This window comes from Rhinolophus sinicus, linkage group LG03, assembly GCF_036562045.2.
Source record: "Rhinolophus sinicus isolate RSC01 linkage group LG03, ASM3656204v1, whole genome shotgun sequence".
Lineage (NCBI taxonomy): Eukaryota > Metazoa > Chordata > Mammalia > Chiroptera > Rhinolophidae > Rhinolophus > Rhinolophus sinicus.
Window position 1 is genome coordinate 165,292,544 of NC_133753.1, and position 22,948 is coordinate 165,315,491.

A 22,948-nucleotide genomic window follows, 5' to 3' on the forward strand; every position below is an offset into this window, starting at 1 on the left:
ACATGTACATAATCAAAAATGGCCAAAAAAAAAAAAATTGGCTTTAGAGAGCAAGTATATGCTTTGTGTAATTACAGTTGAATTCATTATGCACAAGTATTTGATAATTTCCTTGAAATAAAGACTATTCTGTGAAGACTCGAATCAGAAGGAAGACAGAAACTGCCCAATTTCTAATGCTGCTTCCCATAAACTCCACCCAAGAAATTATGACAGGAAAGAGATTACACAGACCCTTCTACAAATGTCTCAAGTATAGAACAGAGATCCTAAGACTTAAGTTTTGTAAATAAGCTCAATGCTTAAAAATCAACTGAATAGGTGCTATGAAATTATAAATCTCTACATTCCAAGGGATTTGAAAACATGTGATATTTGCATAGCACAGTTTATTCAACTTTTTAAACCTAATAACATTTATAAAGTAATTTAGAATGCAGGTTTATCATGATGCAACATTGGTCTATATAAAGCCAAATAATCATGTGATTAGTTTTTGGAAACTTGTTAGAATAGCAATACTAGGAAGTATTTTTACTCTTAGACCTTTTGAATCTTTGCAAGTTTGCCATAAATCAATTTCCCCTTTTAAGTAAGCAAATAAGGTAGATAATATGAGAAGTCAGTAAGTTTTAAGTCAATACATGCAATTTCACAACACTATTAGCTAAAACAGAATGATTTTTAAATTTTTTATCCAAACAAAAGATGTTTCTGAACCTACTGAATTTTAACCAAGTCAAGGAAAGTTATTTAAACCAATGTGTTTTTTAATTAAATTTCAGATTTTTAAAAATTGATTAGCACCTTGATCTAATTTTCTCTCCAAAACTGGAAATCAACCAAAGGTTTACAGCAATCCAAGGAGGATTTAACCAAGAAAAAAGGGCTGACTTTCAGTAAGAATAGAAAGTTTTGTGGTATTTTAATTTACCCTACTCCCTGCTTCACTCCCCTCTTCCCTAGTAGCCTTGAAAACCTACAGCCTGAAATCACAGTGAAAATCTGATTGGCACTCACTGGAAAGGACAAAACAGAGTTGGAACTACTTCAAAGCCCCATTCCCAGAGAACTGTCATTATTTCACCTGTCTGGTGGTTCCCTAGAAGATTCCATCAACATGGCTGTCTTTATTTGCCCTAGCTCAGTGCTTGCCAGGGCAAATGACCTTTTCCCTTTGTTAAAAATAAGAGGCAACTATTTAAACATCATGGCTTCCCAAGACAATGAATAACAGTGAGGTCAAACAACAGGTTAAACAAAAAGCTTACAAGGAAAAGATGGGGAGTAAAATGTCCAGAGGGAGATTTGAAAGATTCAGACACATTCCTAGGAACCTACATGCATGTGTTCATCCTCAAGAAAGAACTGAGAAGGCTCTAAGCTCTTACCTCTGGCTGACCTTGAAACTGTGCACACAGGAAATGAAGGCTAAGGCAGTGTTGTCAACTGTCTGGCTCAATGTTAAAGGTATGTTGCAATATGCATGAAGAGACTGGTAGACTTAATGGGTTCTAGGCATTTAAGGAAGTCTAATTATTATGACCACTAAGCTAACCAAGCAGACTTCAGTGGCCATGCAAAACAAAACATACAGACTTAATAATTGAGAAAAGTCTACTAAACAGACAACCAAACAAACAATTGTAACAAATACCTACTATAATAAACTCTGGGGGAAAAGAGGGAAATTTGATCTCCAGAGCTGCCCATTGTATTATTTAAAATGTGCAGTTTCAAAAAAAAATTACAGGACACATAATAAAACAAAGCATGGTCCATACACAGGGAAAAATAGCAGTTAACAGAAACTGTCTCTGAGGAAGGTGAGACTTAATAGAGTTTAAATCAGCAATTGGTTCAAAGCTTATCCAAAAAGCATCTGATTTCAATTTATAATAGTACACTTATGACACAAACTTCAAAAGTGACAAAACTGTTAAGTTTCATTCCATCACAACTATTATTAAAGGGTTTATCTTGATTCTCAAGTAGTTATATATCATAAATGTGTAATTGTGATCTGTAGTCTTCTATTCCATGTCCCTTTATGGATATTTTTATCTAATACAGATTGATTCTAGTGAGTTTTTTGCCTATAAAAACAAAACATAAATCACTTATCTAGACCCTGAAATTATGGTCTTCACTTCCTGACACTGAGTCTCATTTAACTGTTAAGAAGTGGCTGTGATAAAGGGCAGGGATCAGGCCTGCTGGTTAGCTCAGCTGGTTAGAGCACAGTGCTCGTAATACCAAGGTTGCTAGTTTGATCCCCACATGGGGCACTGTGAGTTGCGCCCTCCACAAAGAGATTGAAAACAGCTACTTGACTTGGAGCTGATGGGTCCTGGAAAAACACACTTAAAAAAAAAGGGGGGAAGGGGTCAGACACACTTGAGGCTGGCAATGCAACAGTGACAAAACTGCAAGCAATCTTTAGAACATAGTAGAAAAATGTTAACCTCTACTAACCATCTGTAATCCCAAACCAGCTATATTCTAAGCCATTTTATTTTTCTGGAAAATTAAGTTTAAGAGTATTCATCTCATAGGTAAAAGGTAAAGTCACTTTAGAAAGTAGTCTTGTACAAAAGCTGACAAAAAGCTAAATTTGGTGTCTCACACATACACAAAGTTAGAGAAAGGAAAGATGACTATGGAAATCCCACTTTCTCCTGATATCTCATGCAAAGAAAGTCTGTTTGAAACCTACCCTTAAGAGTGCTACACAATCACTGAAGTTGAGAGATGAAATTTCCTTATAAACTACCCACGAAACTATTTCCCTATGTCCAGGAGTCCACAGAAGACAGTAATTTACAAAAGTAAATAATATTATATACATATTCCATTTCTTAAGGTATAGTCCTCTGGTTTTCTTTTTTATGCCTTTGTCACTCAACCATACAGAACAAAACAACTTAAGAGTTCTTTTTAAAGAGGGATGTTTCATGTTCTACACGTTGCTTCCACAGCTGGGAATGCAATTCTTGTCTGAAAAAACTTCTAATATTCCTGTAAGTTTGTCAAATTTCTCACAATTTCTTTTATAAAGCCTTCTTTACTAATTCCCTCCCTCCCCACACACTCTACCCTCAGTTAGAGGATTCATCTTTGATGTTCACCTAGCTCCTTGAGCACAAAATGCTACCCCCATAAGCTGTAAGCCCCTTTTGAAGTCAGAGTCTATACATAAAATTCACGCTAACACATTTCCCCCTTAATTTCCTTAGCAGCGTACACTAAACTCAATAAAAAAAGTGTTACAGAACTGCTATATGTCAATTATACTTAAGAAAAACACATCATAGGAACAGGAAAAAGGACAGTTTTCGCACAGTCCAGTAAAAGCTTCCTTATAGTGGCCATCTATTAAACTGGACCAAGTCATGATTATTAAGTACAGCAGGTCCTCAAAAATGTCGTTTCATTCAACATCGTTTCATTATAACATTGATTAGGTGCTGTGGGAATTTAACTCTTATTTACATCAATTAGCCTATGGTAAAATTGGTTTTGTTATACTTCATTTCACTTAAAGTCACAGAACCTATCAACAACATTAAGTGAGGACTTACTATATATACTGCAAAGCTTCTCAGTATCTTTAAATTAAACAGACATACCTGCTAGACTTATGAAAATTTGGGCCTCAAACACAGACCACACACAGGTTTCACCTAAAGTGGTAACTCCAATGAATTAGTCAGATCATTTTCTTGGAAAAAGAGTTAAAGCTCTGAGTGTGAAAGATTTATCACCATGACTTATCATCAACGTCTAACATGCAAGGAGAATGTTGGGATGTGTACCAAATATTTGCCATCCCAAGTTGCAATAACTTCAAAGGTCCCTTTGGGTACAATATATATATGACAAATTGCGGGAGTTTTAGCCTCATTTATAGTTAAGCAGTCAATCGGTAAAATAAATATTAGGGGAAAAAAATCATATAAGTTTCATCGATGGTGGAATCTGGAGGAGAGAAAATTAGAAGACTGAGGAACAGAGGCTGGTCTTCAAAACAATAATAATTCTAAATCATTATTTTAAAATGTTTAATAATGAACAGTCTTCTTAAATACTGCCCACTCTAAATCTCATAGTCATTTCACTGATTCAAAGGAGCAGCCTATGATGCTGCAATGCCAGATTTTACTTTCTATAAACCAAAGCTTATTGTAACAAATATCGTTACAATATCTCCTAAAAGACCAAACCAATACTCCACATATTTCAAGCAATGTTTAAAACAACAAAATTCCAGTGATAATAACTTTCAAATAGATACTTGGAATCTCTACAATAAAGTTTTACCTATAATTACTTTAATTATTTTAAAATAAGAGACTTTTTATACCAGAGAAATATGGGATCTCATGTGGCAAACTGAATTATTTTTCATTTAAGTAAAAGGACATGGAAATTTTCATAGGAATGCAATAAACAGCATGGATGGAATACAACTGTAAAATTATTTGATCATAAAAAAACAAAACATCTTTATAATACAGGTAAAATCCAGCTACATGTTAAAATTTAAGTTATTAAATTTCTTTTATCTTTCACTTTGTCATTATTAACCACAATTTGATAAAAGAAAAAGAGCTTAAATCTCACTAACCATCCTACTGATATTTTATTAGCTTTAACATACCTTAAAATACCTTGAAAACTCTCAATTTAGAAATTAAGACAATATGTTCATTATAATCACATTCAGGAAATTTAGTGATTATAAATAACTCACAAAATATCTGAAATATAAATATGAAAAATAAAGTGCAAACCTGCATCTCTCCTTTCTCATCAGGTTTGGCTGGCTTTGCAGCCTCAGTAGCTGAATTTTTTAAGCTTTCTTTGCTACAACGCAGAAGTACTTCTACTACATATAACGGATCCAGTTCACCAGAATTAGGCTAGGAAAAAAAAGGAAAGATAAAAGAAGTTTATTAATTCTTAAAAACAGGCCCTCAAATTTTAAGTTCCATGTGTAAAGCGATGATGCCCTCAGCATTTAGCATTATGACTAGCACATATATACAGTAAATGTTCATTTCATGAAATGAAGGCTCTCCCTCTTCATCCTTCAAAATGCTCCACTGGATGAGAAAAGAGAGCAATCACTTGGTACTTATGAATTCAAATAGTATGATCACTGTCAACTGTGACATAAAATGCCACTTTAAATTTCTAATGATTAGTTTATAATTTTACTTGATATTATACCAGAATTAGAAAAAGAAACTAAATAATCAGTATCAAAATTAAATCTGTATCTCCAAATCACCCTAACTAAACAACATAAGAAAATATTGAAAGTATATTACTGCTTAATACAGACACCTTTATAATGTGGTTCATATCATTTTATTAAATATTCTCTAATAAAAACACGATTCTCAAGGTCTGACTAACCATATCTACAATATAATTTACTTGAGAATGGTGTCTTTCAAACAGTAATAAAACACATTTTTTCTTTAGTAAAGATTTCCTGTTTACTTTTTAATTCAGTATTTGAATTATCTCTTTTGCATAAAATAGATAAGTTATTTTGATTGAGGGGGACACATGGTAAAGAAGTGACTGGTCCCCACCCTTCGCAGTTTCTATTCAAAAATGAAAAACTGTCAAAGAAATGACAACACATCCTTATCTAAAATTTATTTCTGCAATAAACTACCAATTGCTTAACAGTAAAATGTATTTCCAAATACAACCAAAATACTATCATAATTTCCTTAAAAAAAGCATTGACCTCCATTTTTCAATTCAGAAGGAAAACTAGTTGTTTCTCAGCATACTTTTTTTTTTCAAAATATGGATAGTTTGAAAGACGTTTCAAAACATTCCTATGCTTAGTATAGACACAAAGCAAAGCTGGATAGCATTTTCAATTAGGTCTGTAGTGAAGACTATATATATGTAAAGCTCAGTTAAATAAAATGAATTTTATAAACCACACGCAAAGTAAATAGTTACTACCAGTTGTCGACTCTTCCAAGGGGCCAATGACTGTAAGGAGAATCAGTGATCACCATATTTAGCTTTCCAGAGGAAAAATCCTTTTGAGTAAGACGCATTCCATAATTTGTCGACTGAATTAACTCCAAAGTGTTAGGGAACAAGTGAGTATTTGGGCAAAAATGACCTTTGATGTCTTTAGATAATATGCGACTGTTGCTGGGTTTAGTTTAAATTTTGTAGATTTTACTTGTAAATTTAATATTCTTCTTCAGTAAGAGACAACAATCACAGAAGTAATAAGACAGGGTCTTATATTAATTTTTGTTCCAAAAGATGCATTAGAGATGATTGTCTGGCTAGGTCTTATTTTCTGGGAAACATGGTAATAATTCCTCCTAAAGAAAATAATGCATACGTGGGGGTGGGCTGGGAGGAGGCAGGTAAGCATTTGATAGTTTTCTCATGGTTGAAGGTGGCACAACAGAAAATACAAAAGGCTGTTAGTCAGATCTGAATAGTTCTAGTCATGGCTCAAATGAATTATTATATACACATGCACTCTTTGTCAAGGTTAAATATTTCAAGCTTCATTTCACTGTATATTTTTTTAAAAAGATGAAGAAGAGGGGATGGAATGGGAAACTTAATCTTGTATTGTTAGACTCAACACAGCCATCCTTTAACATATACCCAAGTTTGAAGCCTCATCATCACTAATACTCCCTTCAACTTCCCACTTAAGTGCTATCCATTCTAGTTTCTCAGTCGCCTCCATCTGAACTCTTCCTCTTACATCATCCTCCTCCTTGTGATTGTCACCCCAAAAGAAATGTCTCCTTAACTGACCAAATTCCCTCTACTATGCTATTTCTTCCAATATTCTTCAAACACTGCCAATAAGGTAACTTCTGATCGTATCAATCTCTCACTCAAAAATATGAACAGATTAAAAAAACCTACCCAAACAAAAACCCAAGCAAACCACCCAACCAACTAACCTTTAATGGGCTGCTACTGCTTTCAGATGTTTAGATCTAGACCAATATACTCAAATCTGTACTTGAACCACTTTCCATGATTAACTTCAATCTTTTTATTTTAATTCTACTCCTTCCTATCACTTGAAATGTTCTGAGCCTGATGCATGCCACTGCTCCACTATCAGTGAATATCCATCAAATGAAATTCTGCTCATTCTTCAAGGTTACGTTTAAAATTTAAAATTTTCTTTCTCAGATGTCATTTCTTTTTTTTTTTTTAAATTTATTGGGGTAACCATTGTTAGTAAAAGTACATAGATTTCAGGTGTACAATTCTGTATTACATCATCTATAAATCCCATTGTGTGTTCATCACCCAGAGTCAGTTCTCCTTCCATCACCATGTATTTGATCCCCCTCAGATGTCATTTCTAATAGCTCAGACATAATTTCTCTCTCCTCTGTGCTCCAAATGCATTTTGCTTGATACTAATCACCAAATATGTGACCACAGGGATTTTGTATCTGTGGTCAATGAATGTTTATTAAAGTTGTGACAATACTTCAAAAAAAAAAAAATCCTCCAAATTAATAATTATTAATCAATATAATTTAGCAAAATGGTAATAATAAACTGAATATTCTTAAGAAGCTCTTTAGTGGGATTAATCATTGATCGTTAATCAAAATACTTATCACTAACCTATGAATTTAATTGTTTCTCCACAACAAATGGCTTTGGTATCTCAAAGTTCATTTACAAATTTCAAGACCAACTTTCAATCCCAAAGCTTAATTCTTAATTGCTTCTATACATAAATGGGACTTCAAAGAAGTTAATCATAAAATGGTCAACCTTAAAAGAGCACAGATATCACCTTGTGCAAACCTTTCATTTTAAACATAAGAAAAAATATGCATGGAAATACAAAATATTTGCAGATAACAGGCTGGTGCCTATTGAAGCTAAAGAAAATATAAGACAGGATGGGTGATTGTTTCAAGATAATCACTCTCCTAACAAATTAACAAAATCATCCTTAATTTTACACGTAAGTAATCTTTTCAAAATATTTATATAATGACCAAAAGCAACTTCATTATTGCCTTCATTTAGAGAAAATAAGTAAAATTGACCAGTTCTCCTAATTTCTTTTCTTCAAGTTTCTTATATCTAAATCAAAATTCTAATTTTCAGTGTCAGAAGTTGATTTGTTCTAATATTCAATTTAAGGAGTAAAGTTATATAAAACACTGATGAACTCAGAGAAGAAATGTTAACTGTCATGAAATTAAAATCTGGTGTTGTTGTTAGGAAAATAACCATAGCACTTTAAGAATAAAATTTAAGAATATTTAAAAAATTAATTCCTTATGGCAGAATTTATTACATCTTTTCTTAAGGTAATACTATTTCTACTTTGATCAATTTCATGAGTATGAAAAAACATTTCACTATCAATTTAAATAAAATTCTACTTTAAGGACAATGGTTTACCTTAACATTTGACTTTTTTGAGAAATTCACCACTACTCCCCAGCCAAAATCATCTCCTTCATTCTTTACCTGAAAAGAAAGTAAAGTATGTAAATGAGAACATTTGTTGCAATTTTAGACTTTCATTCCCATTTTATAGGCTAATAAAACTGAGTTTTCCTGGTAAAGCATTTTTTTGAAAGATCACTGTTAAACTTAAAGAAAAAGATATTAACCCTACAGAAAAAAAATCACTGCCAAATTTCATGGATATCTAGAACAGCAATAACAGGAGTCTCTCAACTGGCAAACAAATGTTAAAAATGTTATGGTGTTATTTGTTCTGAGACTAGCTGAAGTCTTTCATGTATTACAGCTAATGAATTCATCCTAGACTTAAAACTGCCTTATTTTAAAATAAAACTGCCTTCATTTTTTAATTTTATAACTGGAAATATTTTATATGTTAATTCCAAAACGTTCTACTTCAATTTATATCCCCCCAAATGAAAATCAGAGATTAAAACGACGTCACATGATCCCCACTTAATCAGTGCCACGTGAAACCAGTAAAACAATTAATATAGATCAACTACAATAGCAGGAAGCATTTTACCAAGATAAGGCAAAAAGCAGAATCTTTATCTAAAAAATATTAAATATGAAAATATCAAAATACTTTATAAAAAAATAACATACCTTTACCAAACGACCTGGTTGTAGAAATGGTAAGCAATATTTTGGTTTGTGAATATATTCTTCAATTTCTTTACCCAGTTTGGCAAGCTGCTGTCTAATCTTATAATAGATGACTACACTTTCTTCATTTGGTATTACTATCTTATTATACTGTTGTTCTGAGTTCTTTACCTCTGTTAAAAAAAACACATGTACAATATCAAAAAAATTATTCACTTCATGCAAATAATACTGAAAATACATATTTTCCCCAATTATAATTGTAGGGAGCAAAGACAGTTTGCATTGATTAGTAGAAGTTTTGAGGAAAAGCTTCAGAAATGACCATAAAGCATGTTTAGTTTTTCCTTTCTCCATTAAGTTCACCTTCTCTATTTCTTCCTACAGTTCCCCTACTCAGTACATGACTGTGAATCCTCAAAGTGAGTCTTAATTGGCAGTGATTATACCCAGTAAATGAATTCTCCCCTATGGATAGGGGGATGGGGTTATCTCTGGGAATTCTAAGCTTACACCATTCAACACAGCACTGTCCTATAAAACTTTGTGATGTGAGAAGTGTCCTATGTCAGCTCTTTCTAGTATTATAGTCAGTAGACTCTAGCCATGTGTGGATAAATTTAATTAACATTTAGTTCCTCAATTGCACTAGCACCATTTCAAGTGTTCAATAGCCACATATGGCTACTGACTTCTGTACTTGAGTAGCACACAGGACATTTCTACTATTGCAGAAACTTCTACTAGTCAGCACTATTTTTGACCTAAGTGCCACCAACTCAACAAAAAATTCAGTTCGCTAATGTCATCAGGCTTCAACCAGCACCGAGGCTAGCTCTCTAAAACTGAGGAGTGGCAAGTCAATCACATTCCTCTCTCTCCTCAGTGGCCAAACTAGTAGCCTCTTTTAGCAATTATTCTATTAGTTAATCTAACCATCTACGATGCCATTCCCTGCTCAAATTCTTGAATCCAGTGCTGACCTCCCCTCCTCACTCATTCCATTATGTATCCATCCCATTGTAAACAAACACTATTTTTACTGGGTAAAATGCACATAAAATTCACCAATAATGACATTTAGTAACATTCACAATGTATGCAACCATTACCACCATCTACTACTTTCACTACTCCAAAAGGAAACTCCATACTCATTAAGCAAACACTTCTCATTCCCTTCTTCCCCCAGCCCCTGGCAACCTTTCTGTCTGCATGGATTTACCAATTCTAGATATTTCATATGTATGAAATCATACAATATGTAGACTTGTGCTTGGTTTATTTTGTTTAGCATGTTTTCCAGGTTCATCCATGTTGTGGCATGTACTACTACTTCATTCCTTTCTATGGCTGAATAATATTCCACCATCGGGTATATACCATTTTGTTTATCCGTTTACCAGTTGATGCACATTTAGATTATTTCTACCTTTTGGCTACTGTAAATAGTGCTGCTGTGAACATTCATACACAAATTATGTTTGAACATATTCCCAATTCTTTTGATTATATATACTGAAGTAAAATTGTTGGGTCTTATGGTAATTCTATTTCATTTGCTGAGGAAGTGCTAAACTATTTTCCACATGACCACACCATTTTGTTAATTATCTTTTCAAAAAATACCCATCCTAGTAAGTATGAAGTAGTATCTCAGTGTGGTTATGATTTGCATTTCCCTAATAACTAATGATGATGATCATGTTCTCATGTGCTTATTGGCAAGCTGCTTATCTTCTTTGGGGAAATGGCTATTCAAATCATTTGCCCATTTAAAATTAGATTATCTTTTTGTTGGTGAGTTATATTCTGGATACTAGATCCTCATCAAATGTGATTTATACTTTCTTCGCTTCTATGAGTTTTCTTTCCACTTTGTTGGTGTCTACTGAAGTACAAAAGTTTTTAATTTTGATGAAATCCAACTTATTAATTTTCTTTTGCTGCTTGTGCTTTTGGTGTCTAATCTAGGAAACAACTGCTAAATCCAAGGTTATGAACATTTACACCTATGTTTTCTTCTAAGAGTCTTGTGGTTTCAACTCTTACATTTAGGACTTTCATCCAATTTCACCTATTGTATATAGTGTAATATAAGGGTCCAACTTAATTCTTTTGCAATTGGATATCCTGTTGTCCCAGCAGCATTTGTTGAAAATCAACTGACCACAGATCCATGGGTTTATTTCTGGACCAATTCTATTCTACTCATCAAACTGCTCTATTTAACCAGTGTGCTTCAGTTTCTTTACCCACAAAATAAGAATAACAATAGTACCCATATCCCACAAGGCTATAGAGATTAATTGATAAAGCTATGGAAAGTACAGAGTTAACACCACAGTACATAATAAGCACTCAACAAGGATATTACTACTGCATTATTATTATTATTTTTTAATTGGGGAACTGTTTCTCCAGGACCCATCAGCTCTAAGTCAAGTCGCTGTCCTTCAATCTAGTTGTGGAGGGCACAGCTCAGCTCCAAGTCCAGTTGCCGTTTTCAATCTTTAGTTGCAGGGGGCGCAGCCCACCATCCCATGCAGGAATTGAATCAGCAACCTTGTTGTTGAGAGCTCGCTCCCTAACCAACTGAGCCATCTGGTTGCTCCTCCAGCAGCTCAGCAGCAGCTCGTTGTCTTCAATCTAGATGTGGAGGGCGCAGCTCACTGGCCCATGTGGTAACCAAACCGGCAACCCTGTTGTTAAGAGCTCGCGCTCTAACCAACTGAGCCATCCAGCCACCCCAGCATTATTATTATTTTTATTATCATCTTTAACCTTTTCACAGACTGCTCCCTCAAACTTCTGGTCTTTCGCCCTGTGTTAGGTGTACTGCATTGTCCTGGTTATTTTTAAATGAACTGCATGACTTCTTACAGGAACTGTATTCCATTCATTAAACACCAGAAGCCTATTCTTAATAGCATATATTATGCCAATAAACATTATCAGAGAAAGAAACAATTAAAAAGAATAAAATATTTGATAAAGCCCATTAAGTTGTATGAGAAGGACAACGATACACAGAAATGCAAATCCTGCTGCCCCACCTAAAGTTACAAAGGAAGTCTGTTTGCAGGAATCAGTGGAACACTAAGCACTGTCAGGAGTTTATGGAGAAATGATACAGACACCTGCTTGGATGCTTAAATATTGCCCCGATCCTCCACTCCAATCACTTCTGTGCCAGGACCACTTACCTAATAAACCAAAAGTCTAAGAGCCATTTTCTAAGAAGTCACATGTGTTTTGTATCCAGGACTCTAACTACAGCTATATAGCACTCCAGATGTTTAGGTGCAGCAAGTTTAGGTGCTGCCTGCTTTTCTCCAAATTAAGGGTAGTATGTATTGTTCCCCAATCAAAGAGTAGAGAAACCTCAATATAAGCTGGTTTCACTGTAGTGTAGCACCACAGAAAAGCCTCAGTTACCTCAGGAAACACCATGCAAGATATGCCCATAAACTTTGTCTACTAGCATAGGAGCCGTAGACAAGATTCCAATCGCAATTCTGCCATTAATCCAACGTATAACCTTAGATACTGACTTCTCTAGGCCTTTTTAAAAAAATCGGTAAAATGATGCCAAAGCTCCTTCCACCTCTATAGCTTGTAATGAAGAAGCCTCCCTTAATTAAGACCTGAGAAATTAAGGAAAGAGGAAGTAATTATGATCTATCATCCGTGTTAAAAAAAAATTAACTCACCAGGACGTTAAGCCTTTTTCCCTTTTTTAAAGATGTATTGTTATATTTCATATACTTTTGGCTACATAAAAATGAGTGAAAGTGCCCCATCCTCTCATGATAGATATCTCAAATTGCATTTACTGTTAAATAAATCATAGAACATTTCTAAAATGAAAACATTACAGTCATTAAAAGTCATACTTTTGAAGGACACTGAAATTTTAAAAAGTCAGAATCAGTGGCCTAGTGAATGTATCTAACACAAGGCTAGGCATAGGGGAAATAGTTAACAAATAACACCAATTATAAGTACCATCATTATACTATTACAGAATCTGCATATTTGATTTTGCCTTTAAAATTAGGCAGACAAAAAAGAAAAAAATGATGGAGGTACTACAAAATGTTAACAGTGGTTGTGTGGCTGTCTCTATGTGAGAGTACAAATAATTTTAACTTTCTTCTATATTTTTTGCTGAATTTTTTGGTGTATTTTTTCTTTTACAATGACTAAACATTATTTTTATAAGATGTACCCAAGTATCTTCAATCTCTGCCTCTATTTTAGATTTTAATCAGCTCTCTATGATGATGAGCCAAAATATCCTCTAAAATGATTAAGAATCAAGTCTACTTGAATGTAGTTACCACAGAACACCTGCTTTCTGGACTTTAGGAAGCATTATCTTAATATTAGGAGTGAGAAATTCTAAAAGACCTCAAATCCAAGTTAAAGTATTATATTTCCTTAATCATTCATAAATTTATGCTATGGCACTCTTTTATAATGAGAAAGAGTAAAAGGGCAAGACTAATATATACATGCTTCTTACAGGTCAAATTTTAATACACCAGTCTTTTTATTGTATCATTATTCATGAATGTAACTTACCATGTTATGTCTACAACAATAAATTATACTAAATTTGAATCAACTACAGAAAGGTGTTCTGACAGGGTTTTCTTACTTTAACTTTAAAATGTTCTAATTGGTTACAATGACCGGGCCCCAGTTGTCACTTTACTTTATGTAAGGACCTTTATGGCTTACCAGAAAAAAAACAAAAACAGCCAAAGCAGCCAATAATGCAGTAATTTTGCTTTTTAGTCTCTTAGCTAAATAAGGCTCTGTTAAGGTAATTTTATACTTACTCTCTACTACTGCTGGAATTGCTCTATAATGCTGAAACTGGTAGAAGGATTTTTCCAACATGTACTCAGGATTGATTTCTTCTACACGTAGTAAGTTCAAAACCATGTTGTAGGTCAAATGGAAAGCACTATTTAAAGGATCAGCTGAGCCCTAACAGAGGGAAAAAAAAGCATGTCAATGTTTTAGATTATTCAAATAAATTTACACAAATGTTTTTAACCTGTTAAATTGTTCAATAATTTAACTCCAAGGTAAGGAATAGTATACAACTGTATTGAGTTCTTTCCTTTAAAATGACCAATATGAAGTGACAAATTAGTTCATCTTTGGGAAAGTGAAGAGAAAAAAAGGAAATCACTAAATAGGACAGTAGTAGTTAAAATACTGGTTGCCAGTATGTGTGAGCTCTGCCTTCTATGCATTTGACAGGATTACATTTTCCACACCACAGTGGATGGTGCAAATAAGATACACTACCACCTGGCCAAAAATTTAATTGCTGCCATGAAAAGCTGTCTTTTCCTTTCTGGCACAGTGACTGGTAATGTTTAAGATGGTGGTTTTCAGCGTGAGCTGAAACAATAATGATAAGCAGAACCTCCTCCATAAACAAACAATGAATAGGTAAGAAAAATAAACCTTTAAGTTACTGAGATTTAGGTTTGCTGCTGCAGCATAACGTACCCTGTGCTGAGTACACTAAATTTATTCAGCATGGATACTCAGACAAAAATTAGTATCTTGAAACTCTCAGCTTCCTAGAGTGACATAAAACTACTAATATGTTTCCCCAATTTATAGACCATTCTTTATCTACATTTTGATAATTCCTTGTTGTCCTCCTATGTTACCAAAGAAGGGTGAGGTTATGACTAGGCAGAATAAAACATTTATCTACCATAGTGTGACCTTAACTTGCAACAAGGTTTCTAGCCAAAATACTTTCTTGAGATCTAAAATTTTCTTTCAGCAATGTTTCTTCCGAAATACTTTTTAATGCAAATACTTCCTAAGAATGAATTGATTATGCAGTTATATAGAACGACCAAATTCTTGAGATGCATGCCAAAGTATTTAGAAGTGCAGTGTCATGAAGTATGCTAAGTATCCCTAAATGGCATAGCAAAATACACAAATTCTCTTAGGGTAGTAAGGGGCTCTTAAATTGAGGTCCACAGGCCAACCTTACTGCATTCAGAAATTTTAAACGCATGCATACAGGATTTTAAGAGGAGAAGGAGCAGAGCTTTTGCCCGAGTTTCAAATGATGGTTTTCCTTAACTCTGGAAAAATCACGTGGCACTCACCAGTCTAAGGAAATAACTAGTTAAGTCCTTAAAACCTTGACTTTTATCTACTCTCCTTGAAAATAGGGTGAAAGAGAGATGTGGCATTAGTATGAAAAACACATTCTTGGGGAAGAGAGGAATTAAAGACAACTTCAGCCACTTCATAACTCTGCAAACAGACCCAGCCCCAACTTTTCTGTTATTTTTCATTTCTATCATTACCTCCTGTAAGAAATTTGGGGCTTCAACATTGCAAACGTTAATTTCCAACCTCAAGCCACTTCTATATTCTCAACTAACTTCTACAGAATATACCTGTTTGACTTCTTAGTCACCTGAAACTCAACATGGCATTTTGACATTGTACCCAAGTGAGCCCAAGATAGTCCCAATATACATCTGTGGTATTGGTGTGATTATTAAAAGCACCTTCTTTCATTCTTTCAACAGTGTCCTAATAGGGTGCTAAACAATATGGTTATCTATCTAAAATGAAATTTATCTCTCTTGCTCTTTCCCATTTCTGACTTGAGTTTCCCTCCTGCACAGATAAATGGTTAGTGAGATTACTTATTTGATTACCAGTTAATGAGATTACTCATTTAAGTTCCAATTTAGGAGTTATGTTTCTTCTGCTTTATCCCTCTTTTATTTTAATCAATCATCTGTTGGAGATTATTTCCTCAATATATCTTAGATTATTTCTTTTGCCTCTTTCTTTGAAACTGTCATCATTTCAGTTTCATCAAATCTTACTTAGATTACTATAACTATCACCCTAACTATTAATATTCTAGATTCAATTTCCTTTCTGATTTATTTGGAATGCTGCTGCCAGACATACCAAAATACAATTTCACTGTGATATACCACCCTATTCAGCAATAATAAATAACTACTTAGGTACGGAAATTTAGTAGGTCGTACCAAATCTTATTTTCTTCCCATGAAACAGAATAGAATGGAAAATAATATAATTAGTTTTCACACACACAAAAAAGGTAAATATGTGGGGTGATGGTAGTGGTAATGGAAGGTACCACTTCACACTCACTAGAATGGTTATAAATTAAAAAAACAATAACAAGTGCGATTAGAATGTAGAGAAACTGGAAACCTCATGTACTGCTGGTGGGAATGCAAAATGGTACAACTGCTAAGGAAAAACAGTTTGGCAGGTCCTCAAAAGGTTAAGTATGGAATTGACCCAGCCGCTTCACTCATCGGTATATACCCAAAATAAATAAAAATATACACAAAAACTCATAAACAAATGTGCACAGCAGCATTGTTCACAATACCCAAAGAGTGAAAACAACTCAAATGTCCATCCACTCATGAATGGATAAGTAAAATGTAATATATTCACACAATGGATTTTTATTCATCAATAAAAAGGAATGAAGTATTGATACATGTTACAATACAGGTGAACCTTGAAAACACTGAGCTAAATGAAAGAAGCCAGATATAAAAGGTCCCATATTGTATGATTCTATTTACATGAATTGTCCAGAATAGGCAAATCTACAGACAGAAAGTAGATTAGTGTCTGGGGGAAGGGAGAAGAGCCTAGGGGAAGGGAGAAGAGCCTGGCAAACCTGAAGTAGAGAAGAGCCTGAAGAAAATGGGGCGTGATTGTTAATGGATACAAGTATTCTTTTTGAGTTGATGAAAACGTTCTAAAACTAGGGTAATGGTGGCAAAACTGTGAATATATTAAAAACCATGAAAATGGATAAACTGTATAACATGTGAGTTATATGTCAATAAATCTGTCTTTAAAAGTTAATTTTTAAAATGAGAAATTAGAATCCTTGTACAGTGTTTATGGGAATGCAAAATGGCACAGCCCCTATGGAAAACAGTATGGAGGTTCTCAAAATATTTAAAAAAGAACTACCATTTGATCCAGTTATCCCACTTCTAGGTATTTACCTGAAATAAATGAAATCAAGATATTGAACACATATTAGCAGTCCTGTGTTCAGTGTAGTACTATTCACAATATCCAAGATGTGGAAACAACCTAAATGTCCATGGATAGATGAAGAAAGAAACGTGGTACATACCTACAATGGAGTACTACTGATCTTTAAAAACAAAGAAATTGCAATATGCAACATGGATGAACTCTGAGGATATTATGCTACATGAAATAAGCCAGCCACAGAGACAAATACTGAGTGATTCCACTTATGTGAGGCATCTAAAATAGTCAAAGTCATGAAAGCAAAGAATGGAATGGTGGCTGCCAGAGACTGAGGGAAAGGTAAACAGGGAATTATTAATCAAAAGGCATAGTTTCAGTCAAGCAAGATAAATAAGCTCTAAAGAGCCGCTGCACATTGTATCTATCATCAACAATGACATATTTTACAACGTAAAAAACTTTGTTAAGAGGATAAATCTCATGTTGTGTTCGTTCCACAAAATTTTTTAAAAATGTTTTTTTAATAAAATAGAAGACGATAGACCTTTACATTTATAGGGAAACAAAATCCAGTTAATCCAAATAAAAATCTTAAGACAACCCAAAATACAAATACTAAGCAAGCAAAATGAACAGGCTAATTTGAAATAAAGCTTAAAAATATGAATTTAATATTGGGATATTTATAATCCATCAATAAGCTGAAACAGAATGACAGACTGTCAAATTAACTTATTAAGCTACCTGGGGCTTGCAAAGGTGGAGGAAGCTAACTGTCCAGAACACTGATATCATGTGCCTTACTTGCTGTTCCGATAGGTGAACAGTAATTCCTGCAGTGGAAGGAGTAGATACAAAGGTTATCTAAAATTTGAAGGGCAAAGTAAATATTTCCACCCCCTCAGGGGATTTTCACATCCCCTCCATTACATGATGCTCTTCACCTATCTGAATAGAAAGTAAAGTACAAAAATATCTGTACTTTGAGCAGTTACCCTCTTCTACTGCTTCACAAGCCCAGATAGTTTAGTAAATTAACTAATTTACCAAGAAAGGCATCTGCACTGACACAAGTAATTTGAAAGTGGCTCCTGAAATACTTCCTGGTGAAGGCACAGAATCTTAACTTGATTACCTTAAGTAGTTGTTTTCCAATTGTTGGGCTCATTTTCTCATCTACCATAAGAATTACAATTCCTCTATCATCCATTCCCCTCCTTCCAGCACGACCAGACATCTGAATATATTCACCAGAAGAAATCTGAATGAACATAATTAAAAATACAGCATTTAGGAGAAAACTTGGTAAAAAACATATTCTTAAAAATTTTCTTATCATAAAATACACAAGCAGCAGTTACATATTCCAAAAAAAGGAAACATGATTAAAAATACTTTTAGGGAGTGTAAGCAAAAACACAAAAATGCTAAACACTTAAGAGTAATGTTTAAATTTTAGCTCCAAAATAATCAAATGCATCATAGCTCCAGGGAAATATTAGCTAATTCGCTAGCATACAAAATATCTTTAAGCTAGATATTCTGGAAAATGGCAAAGTCTAAGAGAACAAAGACTGAAATCTAGTATATCCTAATTCTGATCTGATCATAATAAATTTTCTTATTTTACAAAATGAAATTTATATAAAATGAACATTTTTTTCTTTTTAAGTGCAATTCTCTCCTATTTCCTTGGAGTTTGGTAGACTCCATTCATCACTAAGAACAACCTAGTGAAGAAAGGTTGGTAAGACTCCCATATATAGGTTTTCAAGGTGACAAATAAACCACCTGAACACTGGGCAAAGTTTTATTTGTAAGTGCATGTATATTGTTCTCCTGTGGAAAGGATTCTGTTTCCAGATTCTCAAAAAATATTTGACTCAAGAAGCATTAGGAACCAGTATGCTACAAAAAGGTATTATTACTAATAGTACCAAAAACAGATCCAACATCCTGGGAGCATGGAAGGCATGCGCGCGCGCGCGCACACACACACACACACACACACACACACACAGAGAAAAACCTAAAAAAAAATCAGAAAACTTCAAAAAGGCAATCTGATAAACTCTCAACAGGGCTCAATGTCATTATGAAACATTACAATTTTTAGATTTCATAATTATGATCTTAAATCATCAAGAAACAGGTTGCTTTCTTAAATTCAATTATCCACTATACTCTATCCTTACCTTAGGGCCCATGGGATGCCAAGAGTGTGTAAAATCATGAAAAACTTATTTACTTATGATATCAATTTTATTCAGAGAATTAAATAATTTTAAACTGATAATGAAGAATTTAAAAATTTATACTGATTTAAAAAACATGAAAGACTTTTATCTGCTTCACAATTAAAAATCGTTTTCTACGTGAATTAAATGTTTAAAAGTTCAATTTAAAAGTTATACGTTATAGAAAAATTTTGAAGGCTATGTAAAAATTTTTAGAGAAATGGTATGACCTCACTATACTTCCATTTCTCTTTTGTGTAACATCCAACACATTTTAAAATAAAAAAAAAACCTTTGCCTTTACAATTCTACCACAAGCACTTTTCAGTCTTTTGATGATTGATAACTACTGCCAGAAACTTCTTTAAGCAGAAAAGAATCACCATTTTCAAGGATAAAAAGTTAAGTAGAAGAATAGTTGGCTATTTAGAATTTTTTTCAAATGCCAGATGATGTGTCTTTGGCTTGCACTGGATACTCAACCTAGTAATCTCTTTTCCTCCACCTGCTTTTCACTCCTGTGATGCTCCAATGCCTGCCTAGTAAATCTGCTACTATTGCTCAGTTTAAGGATTGCCTTCTCTAAGAAGCCTTTCCTAGCCCTTTATACGCCTATATAAGGAACTTCTTATGCTTAACCTTCCTGTACTTTATCCTTCTTAAAATCCATAATATAACCTTTTACTGTATGTCTATCAACTTTCATCTGCTAAGTTTCTTTAGAGTGGGAATTGGTTTTATTTTAACTTTAGCATTATCAGTACCTACAGTAGTTCTATGTCCATAGTTTAAATTTGGTAATGGGCTACTTGCCTCTGAATTAAGAATTTACTTTTTACCTCAATTCACTGTTTCACCCATAATCCCAACTTTCTCTCTTTCCTTCTGCCTTACAAAAGACGTATGTGCAAACCCGTTAAAACCTCTATTTTAAACCTGAAGGGTAAAACAGTGAGCTGCAACTGTAGCCAGTATACTTGTAGAGATGCTTTAAATGCCGTCAACTTTAAGAAATGAAACTTCTATAGATATTTAAAATGCTTTAAAGCATTCATGAATCATTTGCACACTTATCCTTCCCTTATCACCAAACTCTTCACCTAAAGGAAGTTTCTTTTTTGTTTTGTTTTTTAAAGGATCTGAAATTTTAACCTTGATGAACTTGTATTATTAGGTCAGGCACAAGTTCTTGAGTATTTAGAATTGAAAATCTCAATTACATGAGCGAAAATCACCTTAGGAAAAACAATTAAAGATAAAAGTTATTTCAATATCTGAATTATTTTACTTACCCATCGGAAATCTTTCCCATCAAATTTTCGGGCATTTGTAAATAACACTGTTCTAGCTGGCATGTTAATTCCCATAGCAAAAGTCTCTGTGGCAAATAAGGCCTAAATAAATAAATAATTATACAATTAAACATGTATTCTAAGCTAAAAACTAGTTTTGTATAAACAAACAAATCATTAATTTGCAAAATTAGTTAACAAGACTGTACAAAAATAAGACAATATGCTATTCCCCAATATGTTTCAGTATTTTATATATAAAGTTATTAAATAATACTTAATGTCCCTTGCATGCCGGAAAACTTTAGTTCAGGTAAAATAGTCTTTCTTAAATTCCAGTGGTGGTAATTTGGAGAGAATACTACTGTCTAATGGATAAATCATTAGGCTCTAGGATATTTTTCTAAACAGTCACATTTCCTGGCTTCTTCACTTATGACGCAGCACTGGAAACACCTTTAAGATCTCTGAGGGGCTCTTTAAATTCACTTCTAAGACTTCACCAACAAAAACTTCACCATCCCCCAAAAACTATGTGTGGTTTAAGCACACAAAGCTCTTGTACAAGCAAAGTCACTGACGTTCTATTAAATAATCTAAATTTTCATCAGGAGGAAAGGTAAAAATATATCGTCAACTCAACAGAATGCTATTCATCTGCTAGAAAGAATGAAGAGCTATGCATGTGATAAAAATGGGTAATAGGTAGTATAATCACATTTAAAAAAAATAAAGCATGTATTATTTGTATGTATGCTAATGGAAATTTCTGGGACATGAGGGGAATGATGGCCTTTCTTTTTTTTACTTTATGTAGAATTGGTCTATTTGATTTTACAACCAACGAGTATCACTTATATTTTTAAGAAAAGATTCTTTGAAATGGGCTTTAAGAAAATACACAATCCAGAAGAGAACATCAACAGGGCCTTACCAGGACCCAAGTATAAATAGTGACCAATTCTTTATCTAAAATACGTTACTTATATGCTTTAGAGCGAATGAATTTATTTTAAATATTCTACTTAGTACTGAGCTTCTCATGAAAAATCTCTAATCTGTTTTTTAACACGCTAATCTGATTTTTAAGCATAAAACAACTTATGAGTCATATATAGGCTTATGACGTTTTAAAACTAAAACCCATTTTCAATATCCCATTTCTGGGTACAGACATCAACATAATTTTTCAAATTAGACTGTCTCTGCTTTAAATTAGAACATCCTCAGAAGCTCTCTTGTAAGTCTACCAGCAATTCTCCTTGGCTCACTAAACTAATCCCTTTAATTTGTACATAGAAATGAGTCCACTTACAGAATCAACTCCAGGTCTCATTAAAAAATAGCACCTTTTACAAAATTCCACACTATATCCAACATTGTTACCATTCTTTACTTTAAGGATAATAAAGGAAACAATTTTTTTTACCTGTAGCCCAAAATTTAAGAAGTACACGTTCCTCCTCCCATCACCCCCCCACTTCTACTACCCTCCCACCCCAGTTTTCAAAAGTTTGTATTACACCACTTGCTTTTACAAAAGACCCACACTAGCACCTGTTTTCGCTAAATGAAAGAAATCCAAAGAGGATTTGGGCTTTCATGAAAAAAAGCTAAAGCAAATAGAGCACTCAGCGTTTGTTTTGCAGCAAGCCATTTTCAAGGCTGCATGCACCCTGTGCAGATATTGTGGCAGCCAAGCTCCATCCTTAGGAACTATACTCAGCATCAAGCACCAGAGCTTTGAACTATGTCTGTGAGCACCTGTGTTTTATCTTGGTGCATTTCATGCATCCGTTAGCAAGATATATCCTAATGAATCAGAAAAGCCTGAGAGTCATTAAGGGTGTCATGCTTAGCATAAAATTAGATGTAGTTAAGTGTTTTGATGGCAGTGAACAAAATGAAGACATTGTGCGTGTGTTGAATATTGGGCTTGGGAACACTCAAAATTTTTTCCATACAGATTAATGGTAATTGTTTCTTTGATTTATGCCATTTCACTTACGAGTGGCTTCATAGGAACCCTCTACTTTCGGATGATGGGGGAAACCTGTGTAACACTACATATAAAAATCAAGTTCATTACCTCAGCTATTCCATACTACCTAGTTTTAAAAAAATAAAACAAAAACAATATAAAGCTGATAATAAATAGTTTTATCAATAATTTTCAAACTGCTCACACAACGCAATGCTAGGGCATAATAAATAAAAGAA

The 22,948-nt window shown here is 33.8% G+C and overlaps 1 protein-coding gene across 1 annotated transcript in view; it reads right to left on the bottom strand.

Annotated features, from left to right (window-relative positions):
* MTREX (Mtr4 exosome RNA helicase) overlaps positions 1–22,948 on the bottom strand; it is a 77,183-nt gene that overhangs the window by 26,950 nt on the left and 27,285 nt on the right. The window contains exons 14-19 of the mRNA XM_019743136.2: positions 20,729–20,830; positions 18,335–18,460; positions 13,977–14,127; positions 9,130–9,302; positions 8,452–8,520; positions 4,794–4,922 (exon numbers count right to left, since the gene is read on the bottom strand). Of these exons, the coding sequence (XP_019598695.1) occupies positions 4,794–4,922; positions 8,452–8,520; positions 9,130–9,302; positions 13,977–14,127; positions 18,335–18,460; positions 20,729–20,830 (750 nt within the window). The remainder of the gene's footprint in view (positions 1–4,793; positions 4,923–8,451; positions 8,521–9,129; positions 9,303–13,976; positions 14,128–18,334; positions 18,461–20,728; positions 20,831–22,948) is intronic.